Source organism: Artemia sp. Qi Xiang Cuo, chromosome 16, assembly GCF_049724085.1.
Source record: "Artemia sp. Qi Xiang Cuo chromosome 16, ASM4972408v1, whole genome shotgun sequence".
Lineage (NCBI taxonomy): Eukaryota > Metazoa > Arthropoda > Branchiopoda > Anostraca > Artemiidae > Artemia > Artemia sp. Qi Xiang Cuo.
The window spans coordinates 38,425,471-38,447,427 of record NC_142809.1 but is presented as its reverse complement, the minus strand read 5'-3'; the positions used below and the strand labels follow the sequence as shown (position 1 = coordinate 38,447,427).

The following is a 21,957-nucleotide window of genomic DNA, read 5'->3' as shown; positions in this document are numbered from 1 at the left end:
GTATACTTCCCAATAACCAATACTATATGTTAACATTGGGTAAAGTTCATAACGTTTAGCCCTCCCCCTGGGGACTTCGGGGGATTAAGTCATCCTAAAAGACATATTTATCATATTTTCGACCATGCTGAACAAAATGGCTATCTCAAAATTTTGAACGGGTGACTTTTGGAAAAAAATAAGCGTGGGAGGGGGCCTAGTTGTCCTCCATTTTTTTTTGGTCACTCAAAAAGGTCACTAGAACTTTAAATTTCCGTTTCAATGAGCTCTCCCACGATATTCTAGGACCACTGGGTCGATACGATCACCCCTGGTAAAAAAAAACAACAAAAAAACAAAAAAACAAATAAATACGCATCCGTGATCTTTCTTCTGGCAAAAAATGGAAAATTCCACATTTTTGTAGATAGGAGCTTGAAACCTCTACAGTAGGGTTCTCTGATACGCTGAATATGATGGTGTGATTTTCATCAAGGTTCTAGCATTTTTAGGGGGTCTTTCCCCCTTTTTTTGAAAATCAGCCAAATTTTCTCAGGCGCGTACCTTTTGATGGGTAGCACTTAACTTGATGAAAGTTATATATTTAAAATCAGCATTAAAATTTGATTCTTTTGATGTATCTATTGGTATCAAAAACCCGTTTTCTAGAGTTTCGGTTACCATTGAGCCGGGTCGCTCCTTACTTACAGTTCGTTACCACGAACTGTTTGATATAGACAGTTTTGAACTTTTTTATCAAACAGCAAAATATTTAATGCCCTTAGACTCAGTGTTTGTAAAAGTAACGCATTATCAAAGTAGTTTGTTCAATGTAAAAAATTAAAACTAGGATTAATAAAATTAAATAAAAAAATTTCGTTCAATATTTTTAATTTAATTTTGAATGCCAAAAGCCAGTATATTTGACACCTTTGTACTTCATAACTGTAAAAAATTAATTCTTTTTCAAAGTGCCAAATAGATAAATACAATCACTTCTAGAAACAAAAAAAAATATGATAATAAAAAAAACGTATCCGTTAGTAGTAATAGTGTTAAAGGTTTAAACAGTACAAGGAACGGTACAAGATAATAGTGTATACAATATGAACGGTACATGAAATGGGACAAGAAAAACCCATGCCTTTGACACTGTATTTAGACACGTGCATTTTAAAAGTTGGCTTGTCCCAAAGTGGTCAAGCATATAATGAAACTAAAGTCATGGTTTTATGTTATTGATAAGAATTGCACGAGAATATTGGCAGAGAGTGGGCACGCATGTTCTTTTGAGGATTGCCTTAACTCGAAAAGAGTTAGTTTTTTAAAAGTTGGATTTTACAATCAGAATTGTTTGATTGACATTTCCAAAAAGGGATAAGGGATTTGCGGATTGTAATGTAATTCTATAGTAGTTTGTCATTAAAACATTGGAAGCTACAATCAGAATTGTTTGATTAACATTTGCGAAAAAAAGGGGTAAGGGATTTGCGAATTGAGGGTTATCAGTTAAGATAGCTCCTTGCCATGGAACATAGCAATCTGAGTGATCATTGGCTGATCCAGTGCATGTGTATTTGAACCAGCATATCTGATGATGGAAGACCGGAAAAAATATGCCTTGACCTAGCTTTACTTCTTCGATGGGCTCCGTATAATACATAAGGGGTGAGGTGAAGGCAGAAGGATCTCTTAGAGTACTTATAGTGCTGTACTGTGGGCTGACTTGCTAGCGAAAAACCCGTGTGATTGACCTGAAATAAAAATTTTAACAAGAAATGGCTGAAAAGTGTTTTGGGGGAGATGGGATGATTGTGTACTGCATAATGGACAAGTGATGTTTGGACAGTGTTGTCAATTTAAAATAGTTTAACGTTATACTATACGAAGAAGTTGATACTAAGAGGGGTGTAGATGACAAGAAAAGAATTGTAATAACGGATAGCTTTACTTCTTCGATGGGTTCCGTATAATACATAAGTGGTGGGGTGATGGCAGAAGGATCTCTTAGAGTACTTATAGTGCTTTACGGGGGGCCGAGCTGCTAGCGAAAACCTAGTGTGGATGAGTTGAAATAAAAATTTATAACAAGAAATGGCTGAAAAGTGTTTTGGGGGAGATGGGTTGATTGTGTACTGTATAATACACAAGTGATGTTTGGATAGTGTTGTCAATTTTTTGGTCTGTGTTTGTCTCTTTGGTTTGTGTGTTTCTTTGGGCTGTGTGTGTCTCTTTGGGCTGTTTGTGTCTCTTAGGGCTGTGTGTGTCTCTTTAGGCTGTGTGTCTCTTTGTGCTGTTTGAGTCTTTTTGGTCTGTTTATGTCTCTTTGGGCTGTTTGAGTCTCTTTGGTCTGTTTATGTCTCTTTGGGCTGTGTGAGTCCTTTTGGTCTGTGTTTGTCTCTTTGGGCTGTTTGTGTCTCTTTGGACTGTTTGTGTTTCTTTGGGCTATGTGTGTCTCTTTGGGATGTTTGAGTCTTTTTGGTCTGTTTGTGTCTCGTTGGGCTGTTTGAGTCTTATTGGTCTGTGTTTGTCTCGTTGGACTGTTTGTGTCTCTTTGGGCTGTTTGTGCCTCTTTGGCCTGTGTGTGTTTCTTTTGGCTATGTGTGTCTCTTTGGGCTGGTTGAGTCTTTTTGGTCTGTTTGTGTATCTTTGGGCTGTTTGAGTCTTTTTGGTCTGTGTTTGTCTCTTTGGACTGTTTGTGTCTCTTTGGGCTGTTTGTGTTTCTTTGGGCTATGTGTGTTTCTTTTGGCTGTTTGTGTCTCTTAGGGCCGTGTGTGTCTCTTTGGGCTATGTGTGTCTCTTTGGGCTGTTTGAATCTTTTTGGTCTGTATGTGTCTGTATGGGTGTCTTTTGTCTCTTTGGGCTGTGTGTGTCTCTTTGGTCTTTGTGTGTCTCTTTGGGCTGTGTGTGTCTCTTTAGGCTGTTTGAGTCTATTTGGTCTGTGTTTGTCTCTTTGGGTTGTGTTTTTCTTTGGGCTGTGTGTGTCTCTTTGGGATGTTTGTATCTATTTGGGCTGTGTGTGTCTCTTTAGGCTGTGTGTCTCTTTGGGCTGTTTGAGTCTTTTTGGTCTGTTTATGTCTCTTTGGGCTGTTTGAGTCTTTTTGGTCTGTGTTTGTCTCTTTGGGCTGCTTTTGTCTCTTTGGGCTGTTTGTGTTTCTTTGGGCTTTGTGTGTCTCTTTGGGATGTTTGAGTCTTTTTGGTCTGTTTGTGTCTCCTTGGGCTGTTTGAGTCTTTTTGGTCTGTGTTTGTCTCATTGGGCTGTTTGTGTCTCTTTGGGCTGTTTGTTTTTCTTTGGGCTATGTGTGTTTCTTTTAGCTTTTTGTGTCTCTTAGGGTCGTGTGTGTCTCTTTGGGCTATGTGTGTCTCTTTGGGTTGTTTGTATCTTTTTGGTCTGTATGTGTCTGTATGGGCGTTTTTTGTATTTTTGGGCTGTGTGTGTCTCTTTGGGCGTTGTGTGTCTCTTCGCGCTGTGTGTGTCTCTTTAGCCTGTGTGTGTCTCTTTAGGCTGTGTGTGTCTCTTTAGGCTGTGTGTCTTTTTGGGCAGTTTGAATCTTTTTGGTCTGTGTGTGTCTCTTTTGGCTGTTTGTGTCGTTTTGGGCTTTTTGCGTCTCTGTTGGATGTGTACGTCTCTTTGGGCCGTGTGCGTCTCTTTGAGCTGTATCTGTCTCTTTGGGCTGTGTGTGTCTCTTTGTGATATGTGTGTCTCTTTAGGCTGTGTGTGTCTCTTTGGACTGTGTGTCTTTTTGGGGTGTTTGAGTCTTTTTGGTCTGTATGTGTCTCTTTGGACTATGTCTGTCTCTTTGGGCTGTTTATGTTTCTTTGGGCTGTGTGTGTCTCTTTGGGCTGTGGGTTGATTGGCAGAAGGATATATTAGCGAAGTTATAGTGGAGGGCGAGTTGCTAGCGAAAAATCTAAGCTAATAAGGGGTTTTGATCGTAAACTCTAGTTTTTTGTAAAAAAAAGTATGGAAAATACAATTCGTTGGTTCATAGGTGAAACTTAAGTCCAGGTATGGATCGAAAAATAATCTATTTCTGTTGAATCTGAGCTAATAAGGGTTTTTGACGATAAAATCTAGTTTACTATAAGAAAATTATGGAAAATACAATATTCTCGTTCAAATGTGAAACTTAGGTCCATTCTCTGGTTCAAATATGGAAAAACCCGTGTGGATGAGTTGAAAAAAAATTTTCAACAAGAAATGACTAAAAAGTGTTTTGGGGGAGATGGGTTGATTGGTAGAAGGATGTATTAATGTAGTTATAGTGGAGGGCGAGTTGCTAGCGAAAACCCCGTGTGGATGAGTTGAAATAAAAAAATTTAACAAGAAATGCTTGAAAAGTGTTTTGGGGGAAATGGGTTGATTGGCAGAAGGATGTATTAGTGAGGTTATAGTGGAGGGCGAGTTGCTAGCGAAAAATCTAAGCTAATAAGGGTTTTTGACCGTAAACTCTAGTTTTTTTTTGTAAGAAAATTATGAAAATACAATTCTCTGGTACAGGTGTGAAACTTAAGTCTATTTTAGGATTGAAAAATAAAACTATATCCGTAAAATCTGAACTTATTGTAAACTATAGTTTTTTTTGTAAGAAAATTATGGAAAACACAATTCTCTGGTACAGGTGTGAAACTTAAGTCTATTTTTGGATTGAAAAATAAAACTATATCCGTAAAATCTGAACTAATAATTCAATATTTTTTTCTATAAAAACAAACTTTTTTTTTAAACTTCGAAATTTTTCAACTTTATTTATTTTTTTCTTTTTGTACATATCTTAAAATTTCAAAATATGCTTACGGTTCTAACAATTGTGCTCTATGATTGGGTCAGAGAAACAATGTGGCTTTCCCACTGGTATTCTATGACCGGTTATCGACACTACCTAGTCTATTGCATGTATTAAATCAGTATTTTTTACGCAGTGGAACGATAAACACTATAGTCATATCTTAAAAAAAAGTGAAGATGGAACATTTTAATAGAGTGTGTTCACGTAACAAGGTTATTGTAGTATTGAATGCCGACAAGGAGAAGTATTTAAACTATGAAACAAGTACAAGTGGTAGCACTATTGGAAATGTATGCATGCATTGTCATGACAGTAAGGAATTAAATTTCTTTGGAATACTGAAAAAATTCAAATCTTATGATGGTGCTTATGCGAGATTGAGATATCCAGAGATGATTGCACTCAAAGAAAATGCTAACATAAAAATAATTGTTGATGATAGAGGACAACTCCTTGCTGCAGGTAACACATTACCTACGGATAAATCTAATCATCAGCTTTCGGTTATTAGCATTCAACGGAAAGCTAATAAAAGAAAAGCCTACTCTGCTACTAATATCGTAAACCATATCTTGTTTACGTGCCGAAACTGTTACCTGTGTAAAAATAATGTGTTAATAGATAGTGAAATTGCCAGAAAAATAAAAATGGCATTGTCAAAAAATATCACTACGGAATATAAAAATGGAACGATGAAAAACAAAGCACCAGCAAACGTTACTGGCATTGATCAAACAGTCAATGAATCAAATAATACCAAAGACAAAAAGCATATTGAGCCTATTCATGAGACACCAGTAAAAATTGTGTATGATCCAAAATGGAATAATGATTATTCTACTGATTACGAACTAAGAGAAGACAATAACTACAATATCAAGAGAGAACATGGCGAACTATTTTATGGAACAGATTCAAAATGTCCAAAGTTAATCATTGATATTAATAATGTATCATAATATATTTTTTATTAATATTCTACATAGCATTATTTCGTTAAAAATATTACATTGTTATGTGTTCATTATTTTTTAGAGTAAGCTAGCAAATCAAGCGTTTAGAATGTCCATTAAAACATCGGAGATGTAAGAAAAGGAATTTGCGTACATCTATTGTCAGACACATTATTTCCGTAAAATTTGAGCTAATAAGGGTTTTTGACCTTAAACTCTAGTTTCTTGTAAGAAAATTATGGAAAATACAATTCTCTAGTTCAAATATGAAACTTAAGTCCAGTTTTGGATACTCATATTGATGAGGACTGATGGTTCTAATTCATTTTTTTTATTTGTTATTTTTTTTGTATATATCTTAAAATGACAAAGTATCTTTCTTGAATTCACCTCTTCGATACACAATACAGAAATAAAAAAAAAATTGTAATTTTCAGACTTCATTTGCATGCAATAGATACCGAGAGTTCTATGACTCCTCCCCGCAATGAATTCTAAGGGTTTTATGACTCCTCCCCACAATGAATTCAGATGGTTTTATAAGTCATCCCCCTAGCCATAACTCCATTAAACCTTGAGCGAAGGTATAAAAGTTTGATGATGTATTTCTCTTCTTAACAACTACATTAATAACTTCCAAGATGATAGGACTCTATGACACAGAATTTATCGGTTTGAAAAAATCATCTTGTGGTGTTATATTTGAATGTGCATTTTTATTATTGTCAATTTAACTCGAAGAAATTGACTGTTATCATTGTATAGTCAACTATAACATGTTTGAGTATGATAAAAGCTTGTGGAGTACTACATTACATCGTATAAACAGACTGGGATTATACGATAGAGTGATTACACCACTTAATAATAGTGGTCAGGAACTGAGAAATTACGTGCGTGCACGTAACCTCGTCTAAATTAACCTTAAAAAATGAATTAAAGCTATGTCGATTTTGCATATTTTATTCAACATATTCGACAATTGATGCTGAAAAAGCATAGAGTGTGCTACTTACTTACTTACATTTTTTTCATAATTTCTTGAATTAAATTTCTGTATTGTGCATCTAAATGGCGAATTCAAGAAAGAGTTTGTTACTTACTTGCGATTTTTTCATAATTTCTTGAATAAAGTATCTGTAATGTGTATCCAAGAGGTGACTTCAAGAAAGAGTGTGTTACTTACTTACAAATATTTTCATATTTTCTTGAATGAAATGTCTTTTTTTGTGTATCCAAGAGGTGAATTCAAGAAAGAGTTTGTTACTTACTTACTTACTTACCTAATTCCTACTTACTTACAATTTTTTCCTAATGACATAATGACATATCCAACAACGGATGTTGATAAAGAATTTATTCATTCTGATACCTAGATTTTGTCAATGTTACCTCATGTGTCTGACAATAGATGTATGCAAATTCCTTTTCTCACATTTCCGATGTTTTAATGGACATCCTAAACTTTTGATATGCTAGCTTACTCTAAAAATAATGAACACATAACAATGTAATGCATAATATATTTTTAATGAAATAATGCTATGTAGAATATTAATACAAAATTATATTATGACAAATAGTCATACACACGTTCACTCTTAAACACCCAGAAACGATGGTCCCATGATATAGAATAGTTTTTACCATTTCTTATGCATTTATCAGGATCAGGTACGTCCTTAGGTATCCAGTGCGCGAAGAACCTGACCTCGTCTTCAGGATGATGATAAAGCCCTTCAAATTTAGGACACTTAAATTCTTCTAAATTGAAAAGTGGAATCCTAGGGTCACACTTTTGAATTAAAAATTTATCTGTAGGTACATTACCCTTTACATAGAGTGCTTCAACGCCGAAAAAGCTGCAAATTTTACTGACTTCCTCATGGACATTTCTCAGTTCCTGAGCGCTATTATTAAGTGGTGTAATCACTCTATCGTAGAATCCCAGTCTATTTATACGATGTAATGTAGTACTCCACAGGCTTTTATCATACTCAAACATGTTATAGTTCACTATCCAATGATAACAGTCAATTTTTTCGAGTTCCGTTGACAATAATAAAAATGCACATTCAAATATTACACCACAAGATGATTTTTTCAAACCGATAAATTCTGTGTCATAGAGTCCTGTCATCTTGGAAGCTATTAATGTAGTTGTTAAGAAGAGAAATGCTTCATCAAACTTTTATACCTTCGCTCAAGGTTGAATGGAGATATGGCTAGGGGGATGACTCCTAAAACCATCTGAATTCATTGTGGCGAGGTGTCATAAAACCCTTAGAATTCATTGCGGGGAGGAGTCATAGAACTCTCGGTATCTATTGTATGCAAATGAAGTCTGGAAATTACAATTTTTTTTTAATTTCTGTATTGTATATCGAAGAGGTGAATTCAAGAAAGATATTTTGTCATTTTAAGATATGTACAAAAAAAGATACAAAAAAATGAATTAAAACCATCAGTCCTCATCATTATGAGCATCCAAAACTGGACTTAAGTTTCACATTTGAACTAGAGAATTGTATTTTCCATGATTGTCTTACAAGAAACTAGAGTTTACGGTCAAAAACCCTTATTAGTTCAGATTTTACGGAAATAGTTTTATTTTTCGATCCAAAAATAGACTTAAGTTTCACATTTGAATCAGAGAATTGTAGTTTCCATAATTTTCTTTAAAAAAAACTAGAGTTTACGGTCAAAAACCCTTAATAGCTTAGATTTTACGGAAATAGTGTGTCTGACAATAGATGTACGCAAATTCCTTTTCTTACATCTCCGATGTTTTAATGAACATTCTAAACGCTTGATATGCCACCTTACTTTAAAAAATAATGAACAAATAACAATTTAATATTTTTAATGAAATAATGCTATGTAGAATATTAAGACAAAAATATATTTTGATACATTATTAATATCAATGATTAACTTTGGACATTTTGAATCTGTTCCATAAAATAGTTCACCATGTTCTCTCTTGATATTGTAGTTATTGTCTTCTCTTAGTTCGTAATCAGTGGAATAATCATTATTCCATTTTTAATCATGCACAATTTTTACTGGTTTCTCATGAACAGGCTCATTATGCTTCTCGTCTTTGGTATTATTTGATTCATTGACTGTTTGATGAATGCCAGTAACGTTTGCTGGTGCTTTGTTTTTCATCGTTTCATCTTTATATTCCGTAGTGATATTTTCTGACAATGCCATTTTTATTTCTCTGGTAATTTCACTATCTATTAACACATTATTTTTACACAGGTAACAGTTTCGGCACGTAAACAAGATATGGTTTACGATATTAGTAGCAGAGTAGGCCTTTCTTTTACTAGCCTTCCGTTGAATGCTAATACCCGAAAGCTGATGATTGGATGTATCCGTAGGTAATGTGTTACCTGCAGCAAGGAGTTGTCCTCTATCATCAACAATTATTTTTATGTTAGCATTCTCTTTGAGCGCAATCATCTTTGGAGATCTCAATCTCGCATAAACACCATCATAAGAGTTGAATTTTTTCGGTATTCCAAAGAAATTTAATTCCTTACTTTCATGACAATGCATAAATACATTTCCAATAGTGCTACCACTTGTAGTTGTTTAATAGTTTAAATACTTCTCCTTGTCGGCATTCAATGCTACAACAACCTTGTTATGTGAACACACTCTATTAAAATGTTCCATCTTCACTTTTTTTTAAAGATATGACTTATGTGTTTATCGTTCCACTGCGTAAAAAATACTGATTTAATACATGCAATAGACAAGGTAGTGTCGATAACCGGTCATAGAATACCAGTGGGAAAACCCACATCGTGTCTCTGACCAATCATAGAGCACAATTGTTAGAACCGTAAGCATATTTTGACATTTTAAGATATGTACAAAAAGAAAAAAATAAATAAAAATGAAAAATTTCGAAGTTAAAAAAAAGTCTGTTTTTATGAAAAAAAAATATTAAATTATTAGTTCAGATTTTACGGACATAGTTTTATTTTTCAATCCAAAAATAGACTTAAGTTTCACACCTGTACCAGAGAATTGTATTTTCCATAATTTTCTTACAAAAAAAAACTATAGTTTACAATTAGTTCAGATTTTACGGATATAGTTTTATTTTTCAATCCAAAAATAGACTTAAGTTTCACACCTGTACCAGAGAATTGTATTTTCCATAATTTTCTTACAAAAAAAAACAAAAAAAACTAGAGTTTACGGTCAAAAACCCTTATTAGCTTAGATTTTTCGCTGGCAACTCGCCCTCCACTATAACTTCGCTAACACATCCTTCTGGCAATCAACCCATCTCCCCCAAAACACTTTTCAAGCATTTCTTGTTAAATTTTTTTATTTCAACTCATCCACACGGGGTTTTTGCTAGCAACTCGCCCTCCACTAAAACTACGCTAATACATCCATCTACCAATCAACCCATCTCCCCCAAAACACTTTTCAGCCATTTCTTGTTAACAAATTTTTATTTCAAGTCATTCACACGGGTTTTTCCACATTTGAACCAGAGAATGGACCTAAGTTTCACATTTGAAAGAGAGAATTGTATTTTCCATAATTTTCTTATAGGAAACTAGAGTTTATGGTCAAAAACCCTTATTAGCTCAGATTCAACAGAAATAGTTTATTTTTGATCCAAACCCGGACTTAAGTTTCACATATGAACCAACGAATTGTATTTTCCATAATTTTCTTACAAAAAACTAGAGTTTACGATCAAAAACCCTTATTAGCTTAGATTTTTCGCTAGCAACTCGTCCTCCGCTATAACTTCGCTAATACATCCTTCTTCAAATGAACCCACAGCCCAAAGAGACATACACAGTCCAAAATGACTCAAACAGCCCAAAGAGACAGACATAGTCCAAAGAGACACATACAGACCAAAAAGACTCAAACACCCCAAAAAGACACACAGTCCAAAGAGACACACACAGCCTAAAGAGACACACACATCACAAAGAGACAACCACACCCCAAAGAGACACATACAGCCCAAAGAGACGCACACGGCCCAAAGAGACGCACATGGCCCAAAGAGACGTATACATCCAACAGAGACACACAAAGCCCAAAACAACACAAACAGCCAAAAGAGACACACACAGACCAAAAAGATTCAAACTGCCCAAATAGACACACAGCCTAAAGAGACACACACAGCCTAAAGAGACACACACAGGCTAAAGAGACAAACACCGCGCTAAGAGACAAACAAAGCCCAAAGAGACACACACAGCCCAAAGAGACAAAAAACGCCCATACAGACACATACAGACCAAAAAGATTCAAACAGCCCAAAGAGACACACATAGCCAAAAGAGACACACACGGCCCAAAGAGACATAAAAATGTTAAAGAGACAAAAATAGACTAAAGAAACACACACAACACACACACACGCACAACGTCCAATGAGACAAACACAGACCAATAACATACAAACAGCCAAACAATACAAAAACAGATCATAAAGAATCAAAAAGTCCAAAGAGACACACATAGCCCAAAGAAACACAAACAGCCCAAAGAGACACAAGCAGCCCAAAGAGACAAACACAGACCAAAAAGACTCAAACAGCCCAAAGAGACATAAACAGATCAAAAAGACTCAAACAGCCAAAAGAGACACACAGCCTAAAGAGACACACAGAGCCCTAAGAGACACAAACAGCCCAAAGAGACACACACAGCCCAAAGAAAAACACAACCCAAAGAGACACACACAGACCAAATAGACACAAACAGCCTAAAGAGACACACACAGCCCAAAGAGACAAAAAACGCCCATACAGACACATACAGACCAAAAAGATTCAAACAGACCAAATATACACACATAGCCCAAAGAGACACAAACGGCCCTAAGAGACAAAAACAGCCAAAGGAAACACACATAGCCCAAAGAAACACAAACAACCCGAAGAGACACAAACAGTCCAAAGAGACAAACACAGACCAAAAAGACTCAAACAGCCTAACGAGACACAAACAGACCAAAAAGACTCAAACAGCCCAAAGAGACACACATAGCCAAAAGACACACAAATAGCCCAAAGAGACACAAACAGCCCAAAGAGACACAAACAGTCCAACGAGACAAACACAGACCAATAAGACTCAAACAGCCCAACGAGACACAAACAGACCAAAAAGACTCAAACAGCCCAAAGAGACACAAACAGACAAAAAAGACTCAAACATCCCAAAGAGACACACATAGCTCAAAGAAACACAAATAGTCCAAAGAGACACAAACAGCCCAAAGAGACAAACACAGACCAAAAAGACTCACACATTCTAAAGAGACATAAACAGACCAAAAAGACTCAAACAGCCCAAAGAGACATAAACAGACCAAAAAGACTCAAACAGCCCAAAGAGACACACAGCCCTAAGAGACACAGACAGCCCAAAGAGACACACACAGCCCAAAGAGAAACACAATCCAAAGAGACAAACATAGACCAATATATTGAAAACACTATCCAAACATCACTTGTGTATTATACAGTACACAATCAACCCATCTCCCCCAAAACACTTGTCAGCCATTTCTTGTTAATATTTTTTATTTCAACTCATCCACACGAGGTTTTCGCTAGCAGCTCGGCCCCCCATAGAGCACTATTAGTACTCTAAGAGATCCTTTTGCCATCACCCCACCACTTATGTATTATACGGAACCCATCGAAGAAGTAAGGCTATCCGTTATTACAATTTCTTTCTTATCATCTACACCCCTCTTAGTATCAACTTCTTCGCATAGTATAACGTTAAACTATTTTAAATTGACAACACTGTCAAAAAATCACTTGTGTATTATACGGAACCCTTCGAAGAAGTAAAGCTTTCTGTTATTACAATTTCTTTCTTGTCATCTACACCCCTCTTAGTATCAACTTCTTTCTACAGTATAACGTTAAACTATTTTCAATTGACAACACTGTCCAAACATCACTTGTGTTTTAAACTGTACACAATCGTCCAATCTCCTCTAAAACACTTTTCAGCCCTTTCTTGTTAAAAATTTTCATTTCCAGTCAATCTTACGGGTTTTTCCCTAGAAAGTTAGCCCACAGTACAGCACTATTAGTGCTCTAAGAGATCCTTCTGCCATCACCCAACCACCTATGTATTATACGGAACCCATCGAAGAAGTAAAGCTATCCAATATTACAATTCTTTTCTTGTCATCTACACCCCTCTTCGTATCAACTTCTTCGTATAGTATAACGTTAAACTATTTTAAATTGACAACACTGTCCAAACATCACTTGTGTATTATACAGTACACAATCATCCCATCTCCCCCAAAACACTTTTCAGCCATTTCTTGTTAAAAATTTTTATTCAAAGTCAATCACACGGGTTTTTCGCTAGAAAGTCGGCCCACAGTACAGCACTATAAGTACTCTAAGAAATCCTTCTGCCTTCACCCACCACTTATGTATCATACGGAACCCATCGAAGAAGTAAAGCTAGGTCAAGGCATATTTTTTCCGGTCTTCCATCATCAGATATGCTGGTTCAATTACGCATGCAATGGATCAGCCAATGATCACTCGGATTACTATGTTCCATGGCAAGGAGCTATCTTAACTGATAACCCTCAATTCGCAAATCCCTTACCCCTTTTTTTTGCAAATGTTAATCAAACAATTCTGATTGTAGCGTCCAATTTTTTAATAGCAAACTACTATCGAGTTAAACTCCAATCCGCAAATCCCTTACCCCTTTTTGGAAATGTTAATTAAACAATTCTGATTGCAAAATCCAATTTTTTAATAGCTAACTAGTCTCGAGTTAAGGCAATCCTCAAAAGAACATGCGTGCCCGCTCTCTGCCAACATTCTCGTGCAAAAAAAACCTACAAAACTATTACTACTTTCGTTCAGGGGGAAAATACAGAAATTCCCAGCATTCCTTTCAGGTGAAACATTTCTGATTATAGTGGCTTCATATATCAGCTCTTGGGTACTCTTGCAATGCAAGCAAAAGTTGACGGCATATTCTTACCGAAATTGCTCCTTATTAAGTTGTTTTCCCTGTGTTTCTATAATTATTCGAACTTTCTTGTGTTCTAATAACTGCACTAATTACTAATAAACAAATATATACTAAGATCACCATAAAAAGCTGATTCTTTGACTGAATGTTATCAATAGTTAGGCTTTTATGCTTTCATTATTGACAAAGATCGTTATTTACTTAGGCTACCATTCATTACTGTGAAGAATTTGATTTTTTTTTTTTGTGTTCCAACTAAATCATATAGAAAAAATGTTTGTGGAAAACGGGTTAGGGGTTACTCAGTCACAAATTAGAACTTATATTTTCATTATTATGGGTCAAAATCTATTGGCAGGCAGCCAACCATGGGGCAACAAACATTTTTTCCATTGTTTTTCCCTAGTCTGCTCTCTTTCCTTTGGTTTCCTTATAATTACTTTATAGTTCTAAATTTCCAGGGAGGCATGGCCCCCTGCCCCCCCCCCATGCCGGTGCCCATGGTATAACTGATCCCTTATTATTCAAACTAAATAAGTCTGATAAAATAATACAAGATGTGCTTGATCATGATTGCTCAGGAGGTGTAGCCCAAGGCCGTACCCAGAGGGGGGGGGGTTTGAAATGTTTTTTTGAATCGCAAAAACGTAACAAAAATGGATATAAACAAGTTTTGCATGCGTTTTTTGAAGTTTTCTCGTGTAACCCCCCCCCCCCCCCCCCTCCCCCCCACGAAAAAAATCTGAGTAAAACCCACTCCGAAAAAAATCTGAGTAAAACCCCCTCCGAAAAAAATCCTGAGTACGGCCTTGGGGTAGCCTAGTAAAGACCAAACTAAGGCCCGTTGTAATCAAAATTCAAAAACACGTTTTAAAAAAGCATTGTCTTGTAAGATAAATAACAGGACTAGAAATTAAATGTCAGAACTCCAGCGTTCATATGAAAGCTGATATGATAACAAGACAATGGAGACAGCGGAAAACATTTGTATGCAGAGACATGGAGAGCCTGTAAGAAACGTTTTGTGCAATATCCATGACTGGATTAACGTAACACCTGGACCAATGCCAATTTTAGGCTCCCTTAGATAGGCCTAAATTTAAAAATATTGAAGTAAGTACTTAAGAGTCTTAACGCTTAGATAGTTAAAATAATTTTAAACGAATTATAGTCCGTGAAAAAGAAAAAAAAATACATTCCAAAGCTGTAGAATAGAATAGAAAGCCCCTCAGAATATTTCCCCGAATGTAGAATTAAGCCACCAAAGACAAAGCAAGCAAATAAAAAGAATGAAAAAAGTAGGGATTTTGGAATACCAAAATTAAAACTTAGATTTCGACGCTTCCAAATTACACCACATTGTGATGTTATAGTATTTACTCTCATAGGCTTAGATTATGCTGATGATTTAACAGGGGCAACATCTTGGATTTAGAGATCTAGAACAAAATCCTTAGGGAGTGGCAATGTGACAAGGGCACTAATAATGGACCAAACTAACAAATTTATTTTAAGAAAATAGTGAAAAAAAGAAAAAAAACAAGGAATGAGGGTGCTAGAAAAAAATTCTTAGGAGGCCCAGGGTCCACCCGCCCCCTGGATCTGTCTTTGTGGTTTGAGCGTCATATATGAAAATTTTAGCAAAATGAATGATTCTTTGGATGTTTTGAGAGCTCAGACCGCAAGAAGAGGGTTAAAATTTAATGTTAAAAAGTTAAGACGTTCGGGCTGGGAATAACTGAAGGTGATGTTGGGTAACAAGAATATTGATTAAGTGGATAGATTTGCTTACCTATGTGGTTTTATTAGTAAAGAAGGTGGATGCAGTGAAGATGAATAAAAAAAACAAGTTTTTTCAACTGAAAGTAAGGAGCAACATTAAAACTCAAAACGAACGGAAATTATTCCGTATATGAAAGGGTTGCCCCCTTCCTCAATCCCTTGTTGTTCACGCTAACGTTTTAAACACTTTTAAAGAAGCTTCCTATTCTAATTAAACGGCCCTTGTGTTTCAGGAGTGGTTCTTAAAAATTGGGACAAACGGTTAAACTTTAGCGTAGAGAGGAAGGTGTAGAGGAGGGGGCAACTTTTTCATATAAGGAGTAATTTCTGTTCGATTTAAATTTTAATGTTGCTACTTACTTTCAGTTGAAAAAATTTGTTTTTTATTTTGTTCCTTATCGTTTTTCAAATAATGCTGGTAAGTCTGGCTGACCCTCCATGAAAAAATCCCATCTCCCACGGAAGACTCCTCCGTGGAAAGTTCTTTCCACTTAAAATTCGACCCTCCTCCTGTTAAAATTCCTTTATCGTTGACCCCCCCCCCTCAGTAAAATTTCTTGCAGGTGACTCAGCCTGAAAAAATTTCCTTAACATACTTTTATTTGAAAAAGACTAAGTTCTAATCGTTTTCCCGATCACTCCGGAAATCCCCCCATTGCTTGGTAATTTTTTCATGGAAATCCAAACACGCTGAGAATTTTTCCCGAATAATTCCCCCAAAACATTTACAGAAATTCTGTCAAATAACCCCTGTGTAAAATTTACCCCAGAAAGTTCACCCCCCAAAGTTTCCCTCCCATTGGAAAATTATCCCCATTGAAACGCACCCTTAGTACAAATACCCCCCCCCCCCCAGAAAATGCCTGTGTATTCTCCAATAGCAAATACTATACGTAAATAATGGGCAAATTTTATCAAACAGTTCGTGGTAATGAACTGTTAGTAAGGAGTGACCCGGCTCAATGGTAACCGAAACTCTAAAAAACGGGATTTTGATACCAATAGATACATCAAAAGAATCAGATTTTAATGCTAATTTCGAATATATAGGCTTCATCAAGTTTAGTCCTACCTATGAAAAGTTACGCGCCTGAAATTTTTTGCTGATTTTCGAAAAAAGGAGGAAATACCCCATAAAAGTTATAGCACCTTAATGAAAATCACACCATCATATTCAGCGTATCAGAGAACCCTACTGCAGAGATTTCAAGCCCCTTTCTACAAAAATGTGGAATTTTCCATTTTTTGCCAGAAGAAAGATCACGGATGCGTGTTTATTTGTTTTTTTGTTTTTTTTTTCCCCAGGGGTGATCGTATCGACCCAGTCTTCCTAGAATATCGTGAGAGGGCTCATTAAAAAGGAAATTAAAATTTTTAGTGCCCATTTTAAGTGACCAAAAGAAATGGAGGGCAACTAGGCCCCCTCCCACGCTAATTTTTTCCCAAATCACCCGATCAAAATTTTGAGATAGCCATTTTGTTCAACATGGTCGAAAATATGATAACTATGTCTTTTAGGATGACTTAATCCCTCGAAGTCCCAGGGGGGAGGGCTGAAAGTTATGAACTTTACCAAATGTTAACATATAGTATTGGTTATTGGGATCTATACAGACGTTTTCAGGGGGGATTTTTTCTGGTAATGGGGGGGAGTGGGGTAGGGGGAGAGGTGGGGAAGTGGGTCGGGATTATGTGGGAGGATCTGTCCATGAAGGAAGTTTTCATGGGGGAAGGGACATTCCTATGAAGGGGGCGCCGGATTTCCCAGCATTATTTAAAAAAAGATCAGAAATTATATACAAAAAAAATTTTTTTTAACTGAAAGTAAGGAGCAACATCAAAACTTAAAACGACAGAAAACATTACGTATATGATTGGGTTGAACCCCTAGTCAATACCTCGCTCTTTAAACCAAAGATTGTTTTGTACTTTCGTAAGAGCTATTTATTCTAATTAACGGCATTTGTGATTAAGGGGTTATTTTTAAAGAATTGGAAAAAAATTCGAATTTTAGCTTAAAGAGCAAGGTATTGACTAGGGGGCGAACCCTCTAATATATTTATTAAAAATATATGAATATGGAAGTTCGATACGTAAGTTAACTCGTAAGTTACATATATTTATTACTAATAATAACGTTCGTTAATAAAATTAAACAAGTTTCGAGAAAGCCATTTAACAAAATAAAAGTAAAATTAATATGCAAATTTTGTTTTAATTATTCATGTACGGTGAGCCAAAATCAAAACCTGCATTAATTCAAAAACGTTCAAAAATTAAATAAAAAAAAACAAGTTTTTTTTAACTAAAAGTAAGGAACGATGATAAAACTTAAAACAAACAGAAATTATTCTGTGCATGAAAGGGGCTGTCCCCTCCTCAACGCCTCGTTTTTAAGTTAAAGTTTGACTTTCTCACAACTCTATTTTTTTTTTAACAATGAAAAACTTTAGCGTAAAGAGCGAGGCATTGAGGAGGGGACAGCCCCTTTCATGCACGGAATAATTTCTGTTCGTTTTAAGTTTTAACGTCGTTCCTTACTTTCAGTTAAAAAAACTTGTTTTTTTATTTAATGACTTGAAGACTAGAGGCTGTGTCAAGCTATCTGCAAAGGCATAGTTTTGAGACTTTCAAATATGCTAAGCAAAATGGCTATCTCAAAAGTTTGATAAGACGATTTTGATGAAAAAGGAGCGAAGAGAGGGGGGCTAGTTGCCCTCCAATCTTTCTGGTCACTTATAAAGGGCACTAATACTTTTGATTTCCGTATAAATGAGTCCCTTCTCGGTGTTCTAGGGCTATTAGTTCCTTACGATTACCCCTGGTAAGAAAAAAATAAAATAAAAAAAAACACGCACCCGTGATTATTCTTTTGGCCAAAAACTAAAAATTCCACTTTTTTGCATTTAAGAGCTTGAAACCACTTCAGTAGGGTTCTCTGATAAGCTGAATCTGATGGTGGGATTTTCATTAAAATTTTTTGACTTCTAGGGGTTGTTTCCCCCCTTTTTTGAAAATCAGGCAAATTTTCTCGGGCTTATAGCCTTTTATGGATAACACTAAGCTTAATGAACCTTATATTTTTTTAATCATCACAATAAGCCAATTCTTTCGATGTATTTATTGATATCAAAATTCCGTTTTGAAGAGTTTCAGTTAGTATTGAGCCGTGTCGTTCATTACTTACGGGTTGTTTCCGCGAACTATTTGGTGTTACAAATAGAATAGCCAAGGCCCATGAATTTTTCAGAGTTGAAAAATTTTGGAAAATACGGAGATAAGTCTACAAGCCAATACAAAACATTGGAAGCTACAGTGATGACAGTGGTCAAGTATTGTTCGAAAACGTAGGCACTCTGAAAGTTGTAGGAAGACTTATTAGATTTTTTCAGAGGAGTAGTCTACGGATTATTTCGGGTACCCGTCTGACTGACCCTATGTCAAACAGTAAGATGCACAAAAATGTGGTCCTTTCCCGCTTTCTAAGGCTACGATGAGAGAAATGTTGAGATGGGTAGAAAACGTTCTGCGGGTGAAGGATGACATATTGTCAAAGAACGTCCTTTGGGCGAACCATCTAGGGCCAAACAAAAAGCAGGTAGTCCCCGAATTGGGTGTGAGGAGGCCACAAGAAAGGATTTAGGGGAGATTGAAACTTCTTGGATGGGCTTAAAGTGGGAGGCTGTAAACAGACTGGGATGGAGGAGGAGCGTGTGTAGCTGTGTTGACCTCAGGCTGCTTGATGCTGCATTGAGTTGTTAGTAGCAGCAGCAGTAGTAGTATCTACCACCCTAGTCCGAAAATATGGTAAAAAATTACGAAGTAAATACAAAAAAAATCGTTTCTATTCTCCTTGCAATTAGTTGTAAAAATCGAAAAACTAAAATTACACAGCTCGCTTATACTTCACTACCCAAAGCATGGGACAAGTGACCACGGCCTTTTTATGTGATCAACCAAGATAGTGGTACGAGAAAAGGGAATGTATTAGTTCAAATTAAACTTGATGACAAATTGGTTGAAGCACTTGTAGATGGTGACTCATTCTTTTGTAGGCAAAAATATTGAATGTTAGTTACAAAGTCGAACAATGAACAGTGACTGAGTTTTGCAATAAGAACAGCTTGTCAATAAACATAACTATAGAGAAACAGTAACTACAAAAATTTACAAAAGAAAAAAGGGACATTTATCTTATAACTAATTGGGTGTCCTACACCATCCAAAAACATTCATAATCACACATATTTTGAACTAATGTGCAATTTACGTTGTATTCTATTGAAGATGACTGGCCCAATAAAAAGACTTAGCAGTTTCGTCTTAACTCCATACCTTAAAACAGCCCATTAGCTCCAGTTATTTTTTTGTCAGGTCCTTTCATTTTCCTAATCCCATGATTTCTTTTTGTTTGTTTCAACTTTTCTGTGTTGAAACGACTAGTTAAAAGTTTAAAATTTAGCTTAGAACGGCGAAATCATTTTCTGGAACCATAAAATGCTAATAGAATTTTATCTTTTCATTTTTCACTTGTTACTTGTGATATATAATTTCAAATATTCTGTAAACCACTCATATTGAATATCGGATTCTTTTATTCTTATACCAAATCGTTAAAAATTTTCTTAACAGGCAAAACACCATATAAAGATCCTCACAATCAATCTGGGGAGAAGGACCGATGTTAACAGAAACCAAATTTTCAAAATTAAAATAAATATATTTTTTTGCACGCTTTCATTTGCACTTATGAAGGAACTTCTCGGGCAGGTTCTTCAAAAGCACCCAGAGAATTCTTTACGTTGCTATGTGTCCTTTTCACCCTGTTGTATCACAGAGGATTGATGTTATGTTTGGCCATACGGGGTCAAGGATTCGATCCCCGCCGCAGCAAGGTGGGCGACAAGCTTGCTACTTGTCCCTGTAAAAAAGACTCACCAACTGAAACGTCTATTCGACGCCAAATGCACCAGCATTGGCTCTGGAGGACATTTAGACTTTTATACTTATTTGTCTTTTTAAAGTTTCTGTCTAAATTCTAATTTCAGGGTGCTGACTCTTCCAGCTGTACAACTTGCCCTCGGGGCAAGTATTTCCAGATAAGTACTGCAGAATGTGTTGCTTGTCCCGATGGCACAGTAGCGGCTGAAGCTATGCCTTATAATGGGGCATCTTGTGAAGTGTGCATTAATGGATTAGTACCTGTTGAGGGCAGAACTAAATGTGGATCTGACTGTATGCCTAAAATAGACGGAGTTGGATACAATATTTCATTGACAGGAAGGTGAGCAGGTCAAAGATCTCTGTGTAGCTGGAGTAAAGTTCCTAAAAAGATATTTCAAAAATTTTATAAAATTCAATCTATACACTAGAAGGATATTCTAAAATATTAGTATTACTCAATAAATATTTTCCTTTTCAAGATACCTTTTTCAAAAGTATAAGCACCATGTGTCTTGTTTCTTTTGTGCAAGATTAGAAGAAAAAAAAATACTTGTCTTTACTGCACACGAGGTTCTTATGACAGTATTTCACAAGAGAAGACTCAACTAATAGTTTATTTATTTAATAGCTCAAAAATGAAGGTTTAAATTCAAAAGTGAAATTTCAACTGGCTGGAACTCCGTTATAGCTGGCAGACGGGATTCTGACCCCAGAAATAACTTTAAATCCGCAGATGAAAACCATAGTGCAGACTAGCCAAAGTGTTTAAATAATTATTAATATTTGATCAATAGCCCCAAGTTGTTTTTGGTTTATAAACAAGCTTATTCTAAATGCTGGTAAATATTCCTGACTAATAGACCTTTGGGCCTGATATTGATGATAAGAAAATATTTCTGAAATATTGTCTGAAAACTTGATAATAACTCAACCATATTATTTTAAAGTTGTTTATTCAATATACTCCCCTCCCAAAAATGGGCAAAATATTGGTTCCTGGTCAAACCCAATTGTACTATTTTACTGAGAGTAATATTGTGCTAAGAAAACATGCAGCAAAGCCATCTATATCCATATGTAAATCAGACGTGTGCGTGCACACTTTCTTTAGCACTTACAAATAATTTAAACTAATCACAGCTAGAAACGTGAAAATTTATACCAAATGATTTATAAGAAAAACGATGAAAATAGACAAAGATTATAAAAATCTTTATACAACAGCGAAAATTTGAAGTCCTGAAATATGACGTCGTAATGAGAAGAATACGATGGCTGAAGGCTTCAGTTGTCAACCATAGAGATCAAAGTGAGTGTACAGAGATGGCTAAAAGCCAGCTCCTTTTGTATGGGTTCAATAAATGTTGCTCCGCTTATGTCGTGAAGGTGGGTGCTTTTTATTCCTAAAAATTTTACTACTAAAATTTGAATGAAAGAGAGATCACGATGTCGTTTGACGATTTCAAAGAGGAAGTACAAAATGA

General features: G+C 35.8%; 1 protein-coding gene across 1 annotated transcript in view; it reads left to right on the top strand.

Moving 5' to 3' along the window:
• The window catches only part of LOC148942880 (endosome/lysosome-associated apoptosis and autophagy regulator family member 2-like), a 117,190-nt gene that overhangs the window by 60,774 nt on the left and 34,459 nt on the right, over positions 1 to 21,957 (top strand). The window contains exon 7 of the mRNA XM_089102385.1: positions 20,578 to 20,813. Coding sequence (XP_088958511.1) covers positions 20,578 to 20,813 — 236 coding nt within the window. The remainder of the gene's footprint in view (positions 1 to 20,577; positions 20,814 to 21,957) is intronic.